The following is a 9355-nucleotide window of genomic DNA, read 5'->3' as shown; positions in this document are numbered from 1 at the left end:
GTTCTAAATTTAAATATCCATGCTTGTGTGGTGTATGCTAGTTATATGCTTGAATGGTGAAATGAAAAACTAGCATGCATAGGCTAAAGTAACTAGACTTTATGTTCATTCTATGGAAACTAGACCCTTGCTTGTAATGTTGATCTCAAGGGGTATTCTAGTTTTTGTGTATGTTTAGTTACTAATGGTGCTAAGGATGGTATATTGGTGCACTCCGATTGGTATCACGCTTCAAAGGTCCATCTCTTATACCTTAGCATCATTTGGTAGACATTGTCCCCTATATTTCCTATCTAAGCATATGTGCAAGCTTTAATCCAAACTCTTAGCAAGTATGTAGGGAGAGCAATTGCTACCATTTGGGGTTCATGAAACTTGTCCTTATTCTTTTACACATGGTAAATATGCTTGGGCAAGCAACACGGGTTCAACAAAAATTTAATTCATATCTTTGTGTAAGGGTTGTTATCAATTACTAAAAAGAGAGAGATTGAAAGCTCTAGTTTGGTTTTGGTGAATTGATGAAACCCTAAGTGTCTAACCTAGTTTATCAAAGTGATCATAAGATAGGTAGCACATTCCAAGTGGTGAAACAAATGAAGATCATGACATAACGATGGTGATGCCATGGTGATGATCAAGTGCTTGGACTTTGTAACACCCTAAAATTTGAATAAATTTAAATTGGCTAAACGGATTTATTTTTATTTATGTGAGCATTTAACATAGGCCAAATAGTAAATCTATAAAAATAAAATCAATCTCTAAGTTAGATACATGCTTGAGCATTCATGCTGGTGCATACTTTTTATTGTGATGATTGGCTTTTATCCAAAAATTCAAAAGGAATTCAAATCTATTTGAAATTGTATTCAAAAGTTTGGAAAACTAAAAAGAAAAAGGGAAACTCTCTCTCTGTTTGAATCTAGCCCACTCGGCCTGCTCCCCTCTCTCCAGCCCAGCGCGCCAGTAGGCCCTGGCTCCCTCTTCCCTTCTTCTTCTTGGGCCAAGATGGCCAGCCCAGCTCGGCCGGTCCGCCAGCGAGCGGCAAGGCCAGCCCGCCTCATTGAAGTCGCTGACAGCGTGGGCCCACACCCTTCTTCCTCCTCCGACTCGGCGTGGAGCCGGACTCTATCCTAAACCAGACGCCGATTCTTCGTGTGTGGCCGTTTGCGCCACCCGTCTCCCCTATAAAGTCCAAGAGCCCGCGTCCACGATGCCCTTTGCAACCCTAAGCGAACCGCCGCCTTCGCTCATGCACTCAAGGTCGCAGCAAGCCTCAACCCTAGCCGCCATTGCCTTTCTCCGCCACCGCGCCGTCGGTTCCGCCGCTGCACCGCTTCACCACCGTCGTAAGCAAGCCACCGAGTTTCGCAACGATCTCGTGAAGCTTCCGCGTCTATTCTTCATCTTTTTCTCGCTCAGTATCGCTTGCTCATCACTATCGAACCTTGCAGATTGCCGCCGTCTACCTCTGTGAGCTGCACGCCATCCTCGGTTCGCCTTGACCTGAGACGTTGCCCTACGTGAGTTCCCCTCAAGCTCCTCTTTCGATTGGTGTCAGTCCCGAGGCAAACCATGGCCTCTAGGGCCCGATTCGATTCCGCCGGCGAGCTCGGTGGCCGTCGACAATGGCCGCCGCCACGGTCTACCTCCGCTCTAGCCGGCAGCGCCGTCTCTCCCCCTCAGATCAGATCTGAGCCATCCATCTTTGATCCAGCAGCTGACAAGACCCGATACCCCTTCGCCTGCACTTTTGCTAAAGAGGACCTGTGGTTTTTAATAATAGAACCCGTAGTCCAAAGCGTATTCCAGGGAATACGTGTTCTCGTTTTGAAAACATATTTTCCAGTTTGCAAATTCAAATAGAAATTCCAATTAATTACAGTTTTGCCGCTGCCTTTAATTGCTTATAACTTCTTCGTTTTAACTCCAAATTGATCCGTTCATGTTGCGTTAGGTTAGTCTTTTCGAGATCTATCTGTTCATATATTTTTCCATCATGTTTTTGAACTTTAAAATTCGAGTTTAGATTTAATCTATTTCTTTAATAGGAAAACTTGCTTTAATCATAACTTCCTCGTTATAGCTCCGTTTTTCATGATCTTTGCGTCTGTGTGATCATAGCAACGTGTAGAATAGTTTTATAAACTTTTCAAAACTATTTGTCTCTGTTGGTGTACTGTTCTAATTAAATCTATTTGTTTGCCTCGTGTATGATTGCTCGGATGATTGTATGTTGCTGCTTGGTGTTGTTGATCGAGTTCAGACAGTGAGGTTTACGTTGGTGATCAAGAGAACTTCTACGACCAGCAAGACCAGCAAGACTTTCAGGAGAACTTTGATCAAGGCAAGTATAGCTAAGGACCTTCCTTGTTGTCCTATTCATGATGCTCACTAAAATACATATGCATGTGTCTTCCTTGCTACCTATGGTAGGATTCCCTAGAGATTTAATACTCGGTTACCTTGAAAACCTTGGGATATATGCATGGGTAGTATTTATGCTAGTGCTAAGTAATGACAATGATCTTGTGAATTGATTAATGGAATAAGCAATACATTAAAAGATGACTAAAAGGACTTATCCTTTGGCAAAAGCTGGGACAACCCGTACAGCTGTGAGGGCTACATGGCTCTGGCTCTAGTCTCTTAAGAAACCCTTTTCTAGCTGGTTAGAGGTCTGCGAGTTGGGTATAGGACAGCCTCTATCCTATTGAGCCTAGCTATGGAAGCGGCCTTTTATATTTTGGAAGGGGGGTTCCTATATCCGATGACCCTATGGCCCTGGCCGGTTAGGCGAGCTCTTAGGTGGCTTTATATGGTGTTTGATGTTTGGACGTAATTAACCCATACATTTGAACAACATGACTCACAGTAAAAGTGTACAACCTCTGTAGAGTGTAAAACTGTTATAACAGCCGTGCCCACGGATATAGGCGTCTCAGAAAACTAAGGGAATATACAAGTTCTTAACTGAAACATGATAATTGTTTATTTATGGTACTCTATTGCTATTCATTACTCGATTACATTGGATCATTGTATCATGGGATTATTGCTATCTTGATGTTAATAAATGCTAAACTTGATGACTTAAATGCTAACCGCAGTAAACCTAGTGTCAGCTATTTGAGCCTCATGAACCCTTAGTTATCTTGTTAAGTACGACATGTACTTACGCCTTGCTTTATCTTTTATATTGGAAAAATCCCGAATGGGTAACAGATCAAGATTGGATTGAAGATTATCGTGATGAGTATTAGGCTTGATGTTCACTAGTTGACTGTCCCTATTGGAGCTTCCGCAAGAGAGTTATCTTAGTAGTTATTATGTTTATGTTTGAGACTATGTGTTGAATATTTATTCGCTATGTAATAAACATTGTGTTGGTACAATTCACAATTTGTCCACTTATGTGTGCGACCGTTCCTGTGGTGCACATAAGACTTTTATACATCCACTTTTGTTCTTAAAATTGAGTGTGACAGATTGGTATCAGAGCACTGTTGACTGTAGGACGCAAGCCTAGTTAGAATGGTCATTTTTAGTTTCCTTTGCTTCACTTGTTTCATGCTTTCCACCTCAATCTTGTTATTTGCTAAGTTTTGTGCTTCTTTTGTCTTATTCTATTATAAAATCAATTGATTCTATTCTAATTAATCTAAAACTTCTATAGATGACACGTGACCGCAAGTCTGCCCGCTTGTACTGTTGGATGCTTTCAACCACAGCGTGTGGTGTATGAGCCAATGGAGCCTAGAGAGGACATCCAGAGGAAGAACTAGAAGAATGAGGTTGGAGAAGAGGTCCATTCTTCGCCAACTCCGATAGCTCAATCCCCAGCACGTGTGGAGGCCATTGACTTGACCAATGATGATGAAGATGAAGTACTCCAGCCACTACCTCGTATAGGTTGGACTGACAAGTTAAGCATCAAGAAGCCTGATGACAATGCCTTCTACCATGACTTGCTGACAATTATGTTGGAGTGCTATTATCCAGACCTACAAGCCACTCTGGAGTATCACACTATGGAGCACAGTCATCCTCTGATTGGTTCATCTTGGGATACTTGGTTGCTGATCAAGACCCCGAATACTCACAAGATAGATGCAGTTGTCACTCACCATGTCAGTCGAGCTATCGCGGAAAGAAGCATGGAGGATGCTGCTTCCATTGCACTTGCCTACTACCGTGGCCGTCTCTCTGAAGATAAGAAGGACGATGGACTCTTGTATTACCCATGCTATCTTCCGAAGGAAAATAGTTGGACCATAGAGGTCATGGAAAAAGGATCAAAGACTCTTGAGGCCACCGTTGAGTTAAACCGTGAACTTACAAATAGGGTGGGAGCGTTAAAAGGAGAGCTGAAGAATGCACAAGACATGATCAAAGAATACCAGAAAGAGATCGATGGCCTTAACGCCGAGTTAGGCCGTCCCAAGCTGTTTGAGAAGTTGGATGAGCCCTCCACCAAGAAGAACGTCGCCCCTTAAGTTTATGAAACCATTGTAATAGGCACGTTTTTAGTATCGTGAGTTGAGTCGAGTCTTTAAAGTGTTTGTGAACTATTGGTGTGCTTGCTGGATTATTATTGTGATTTATGTGTGATTTGGATCTTTGTGACGAGTGCTGGAACTTTGTGGGCATGTCCACGAGTTCTTTAGTTAAAAAATATTAAGGTTAAAAGTGCTATAATAAATGGTTTGGGTTGGTCTATCCTGTCTCCTTGCTTGCTGTTTTCTGGAGCAGTCAGTGATATTTTGGTTATAACTTTTCACCTGTTCGAGCAATGGTCATGAAATTTTACTGGGAGGATATAGACTTCCGTATCTTTCCAATGAAACAAGAATCACCTTTTTATCTGTTCGTATCTGAGAGTTATGACTGTCACAATATGAACTACCGTGCTGTTTGGAATCTGAGGACAGTTTTTGTTGTGGTCTGTTTTTTATTAACATAACTTCAGAATCAAAAAATGTGGTCTAAATGAAAGTTGTAGATAATTTCTTAAGCTTTCCAACCATATAAAGATCATCTTATTTGGATATCTGGAACTCGAGTTATGGCAGTTTTTCTGACCTGCTGATTCTGCATCACGTCCAGAAATTTTCAGAATTGCCTATCTCTTACATATTGGTGATGTTTCATGTTGGATTGCAGATGTCTGGCCGTGGAGAAAACAGAGGACGTGGGAGAGGTGCTCCACCACCCATGACCGTAGCAGAGGTGTTGGCGATGCAAGGACAGTTTATGCAATCCATGATGCAGTTCTTTCAGAACCAACCTATTGAAGCACCAGCACCTCCACCACCAAGAGACAAGCGGAGGGGATTCATGCAAGGACATCCTCCAGTTTTCTCTCATGCCGTTGACCCCTTGGAGGCAGATGATTGTCTACGCGCAGTGGAGAAACAACTCAACATTGCTCAGTGTGATGATCAATAAAAGGTGTTGTATGCATCGGGACAGCTTCAGGGAGCAGCTCAGACTTGGTGGGAGTCATATCAGTCTGCTCGTCCCAACAATGCTCCTGCTATCACTTGGCTAGAATTTGTGAGGGATTTCAAGGCACACCATATTCCAGATGGTTTGATAGAGCTCAAGCAAGAGGAATTCAGATCTCTCAGGATGGGTTCTATGTCCGTCAGTGAGTATCACGACAAGTTTGCTCAGTTGGCTCGCTATGCTCCTAATGACGTGAGGGAGGATGTAGATAAGCAATGTCTCTTCCTCAAGGGAATTTACTATGATCTTAGGTTGCAATTGGCTGGTAACACATATGCTAATTTCCAGCAGTTGGTGAATCACGCTATTGTGCTTGACAATATGCGATTGGAGAGGGACAGGAAGAGAAAGATGAAGGGACAGGCCTCCTGAAGCAACACACGCCCACGCTATAATAATCAGCAGAGGTATCAAGGTCCAGTCAGTCAGTGGAACCGTGGTCAGTTTCCACAACGCTCTCAGAACCAATAGCAGAATTAGAACTAGCATACACCGCAGCAAATGGGCAATCAGACTCCACGCTAGGGAACGCCCAATAGCACCCCGATGAAGAGCAGTGCACCTAGCACTCCCAATAGGTGTTTTCAGTGTGGGGATGTGGGACATTATGCTAATCATTGCCCGCAGAAGCCGAATCAACAGACACCTCAGAGGCAGAATAGCAACCAGAAGCCCGTGTACAACACTGGAAGAGTGAACCATGTGGTGCCTGAGACTGTGGATGGAGCACCAGAAGTTATGATGGGTACGTTCAACATCAACTCTATCCCCGCTAATGTTCTTTTTGACTCTAGGAGCTTCGCATACTTTTATTTCTCAAGCATTTGTTAGAACACATAGCATACCTTTAATTGCAATGAAGACTCAAATGCTAGTAAATTCACCGAGGGGATCAATACCAGCTGCACATTGTTGCCCTTCAGCAAGTCTTACCTTAAGGGGGGTAGACTTCACTAGTCAGTCCTATTGTGTTGAGAACTTTTGGGATCGATGTGATTCTAGGTATGGATTGGATGAAAGAACACCTGAGCTGTGATTCAGTGTCAGGAGAGAGTTGTGGTAGTGACAACACCAAAGGGAGATCGAATCAGTGTTGGCGTGACAGTGCAACCACCACCAACAGCTACAGTGAATCAACTAGATGATGATGCTAATCCTCAGGACCGTGTTGTGGAGGAATTTCCAGATGTCTTCCCCGAAGATTTGCCAGGTATGCCACCTGACCATGACATTGAGTTTATAATTGAATTATTACCTGGTACTGCACCTATAGCTAAGAAACCATATAGAATGGGGGTTAACGAATTAGAAGAACTTAAGAAACAATTGAAAGAGTTGTTAGATAAAGGGTTCATATGACCTAGTGCATCACCTTGGGGAGTGCCTGTGATCTTTGTTGACAAGAAGGATGGAACACAGCGTATGTGTGTGGATTATCGATCTCTTAATGAGGTAACTATCAAGAATAAGTACCCGTTGCCTAGAATTGATGACTTGTTTGATCAGTTGAGAGGTGCTTGTGTGTTTTCTAAGATTGATCTGCGTTCTGGTTATCATCAGTTGAAGATTCGGAATACTGATATACCAAAAACAGCTTTTACTACAAGGTATGGGTTATATGAGTATACAGTTATGTCGTTTGGTTTGACCAATGCACCTGCCTACTTTATGTATATGATGAATAAGGTGTTTATGGCGTATCTTGATAAGTTTGTGGTAGTATTCATCGATGATATATTGGTATTCTCTAAGACTGAAGATGATCATGCTGAACATCTGAGATTGGTGCTGCAGAAGCTTAGAGAGCATAAGCTGTATGCTAAGCATAGTAAGTGTGAATTCTGGTTAAGAGAAGTCTCTTTTCTTGGACATGTGGTTTCTAATGGTGGTATAGCAGTGGATCTAGGCAATGTGAAGGATGTACTGAATTGGAAGCCACCTACCTGATGTAAGTGAGATCTGTAGCTTTCTTGGTTTAGCTGGATATTATCGAAGATTCATTGAAGGTTTCTCCAAGCTTGCTAAACCCATGACAGCCCTGTTAGAGAAGAATGCTAAGTTTGAGTGGTCTAGTAAGTGCCAAGCTAGTTTTGAGGAATTAGAGAAGCGGTTGACAACAGCTCCAGTGCTGATTTTGCCTGATCTAAGTAAGAAGTTCTCTATCTATTGTGATGCATCTCGTCAAGGTTTGGGATGTGTTCTTATGCAAGAAGGTAGGGTTGTTGCTTATGCATCTAGACAGCTGAGGAAACATGAATTGAATTATCCTACTCATGATTTGGAGTTAGCAGCTGTGGTTCATGCATTAAAAATATGGAGACACTATCTGAATTGGGCATAAGAGTGATATCTTTACCGATCATAAGAGTTTGAAGTACATATTCACTCAGACGGATCTGAACTTGAGACAACGTCATTGGTTGGAACTGATCAAGGATTATGATCTAGAGGTGCACTATCATCCTGGTAAAGCAAATGTTGTGGCTGATGCACTTAGTAGGAAGAGATATGCCAATGAGCTTGAGATGGCGCCTATGCTAGAGGAGTTATGTGAAGAGCTTCAGCACTTGAACCTTGGTATTGTTTATAATGCTATGGAGATAGAAGTGACACCTACACTAGGGCTTGAGATACATAAGGGTCAGTTGGAGGATGAGAAACTAAGGGAGATAGTAGGTAATGTAGCGCTTGGGAAAGCTCCAGGCTTCAGCATAGATGAGAATGGGACTCTATGGTTTGGGAAAAGAATCTGTGTGCCTGAAGTGAAAGCCATTTGTGATGCAATTCTACGGGAGGCACATGAGTCAGCTTACTCTATTCATCCTAGAAGTACTAAGATGTATCTAGATCTTAAAGAAAAGTACTGGTGGTATGGATTAAAGATAGATGTGGCTGAGTACGTTGCTATATGTGATACTTGTCAGAGAGTGAAAGCTGAGCATCAACTGACCTGCAGGGATTAGTTGCAACCTATGAAGATACCATGAGTGAAGTGGGAAGAAGTTGGTATGGATTTCATAGTGGGGTTACCATGTACTCAGAGAGGTTATGATTCGATATGGGTAATTGTGGATCGATTAACTAAAGTTGCTCACTTTTTGCCTAGTCAAGACGACTTATACAGGAGCAAAATTAGCAGAGTTATACATGGAGAGGATAGTGTGTCTACATGGAGTTCCTAAGAAGATTGTGTCTGACAGAGGAACTCGGTTTACTTCTACCTTTTGGCAAAAGTTGCATGATTCATTAGGAACAAAGTTAAGTTTTAGTACAGCATATCATCCATAGACAGATGGGCAAACGGAGAGAATTAATCAAATCTTAGAAGACATGTTGAGAGCCTATACGTTGCAGTATGGTACTAGTTGGGATAAGAGTTTGTCTTATGCAGAGTTCTCATACAACAACAGCTATCAACAGAGTCTCAAGATGTCACCGTTTGAAGCTTTGTATGGGCGTAAGTGTAGAACACCCTTATTTTGGAATCAAACAGGTGAAAGTCAAGTGTTTAGACCAGATGTGCTTAGAAACGCTGAAGAGCAGGTGAGAAAGATTAGAGAGAACCTAAGAGTGGCACAAACCCGTCAGAAGAGCTATGCAGATAATCGAAGAAGAGACTTGGTATTTAAGAAGGAGATTATGTCTATTTAAAAGTATCACCTATGAGAAGTGTGAAAAGGTTCAACATGAAAGGTAAACTAGCACCATGGTATGTTGGTCCATTTAAAGTTTTGAAGAGGTGTGGAGAAGTGGTTTATCAGTTAGAATTGCCATGAGAACCTGTCTGGTGTCCATGATGTGTTCCATGTGTCTCAACTTAAGAAGTGTTTGCTGTGTGCCTGAG

General features: G+C 42.3%; 1 protein-coding gene across 1 annotated transcript; it reads left to right on the top strand.

Moving 5' to 3' along the window:
* Nucleotides 1-4795: 4795 nt before the first annotated feature.
* On the top strand, nucleotides 4796-8474 carry LOC136507504 (uncharacterized). The gene is made up of 6 exons (XM_066502210.1): nucleotides 4796-4945; nucleotides 5167-5358; nucleotides 5476-5805; nucleotides 6139-6288; nucleotides 7072-7197; nucleotides 7902-8474. Exons 1-6 carry the CDS (start codon nucleotides 4796-4798, stop codon nucleotides 8472-8474), a joined length of 1521 nt encoding a protein of 506 aa, XP_066358307.1.
* Nucleotides 8475-9355: the final 881 nt, after the last annotated feature.

This window comes from Miscanthus floridulus, chromosome 15 (assembly GCF_019320115.1).
Source record: "Miscanthus floridulus cultivar M001 chromosome 15, ASM1932011v1, whole genome shotgun sequence".
Lineage (NCBI taxonomy): Eukaryota > Viridiplantae > Streptophyta > Magnoliopsida > Poales > Poaceae > Miscanthus > Miscanthus floridulus.
This window is presented reverse-complemented; position numbering and strand designations above follow the sequence as displayed.

Excerpts from the sequence above, each read along its gene's own strand:
- LOC136507504 (XM_066502210.1), top strand. The coding sequence starts at position 4,796 with ATGGTCATGAAATTTTACTGGGAGGATATAGACTTCCGTATCTTTCCA. Across the intron at positions 5,806-6,138 it reads ATGCTAATTTCCAGCAGTTG|AAGCCGAATCAACAGACACC; the intron begins GTGAATCACGCT and ends CATTGCCCGCAG. Across the intron at positions 6,289-7,071 it reads TCAACTCTATCCCCGCTAAT|TTGAAGATTCGGAATACTGA; the intron begins GTTCTTTTTGAC and ends GGTTATCATCAG.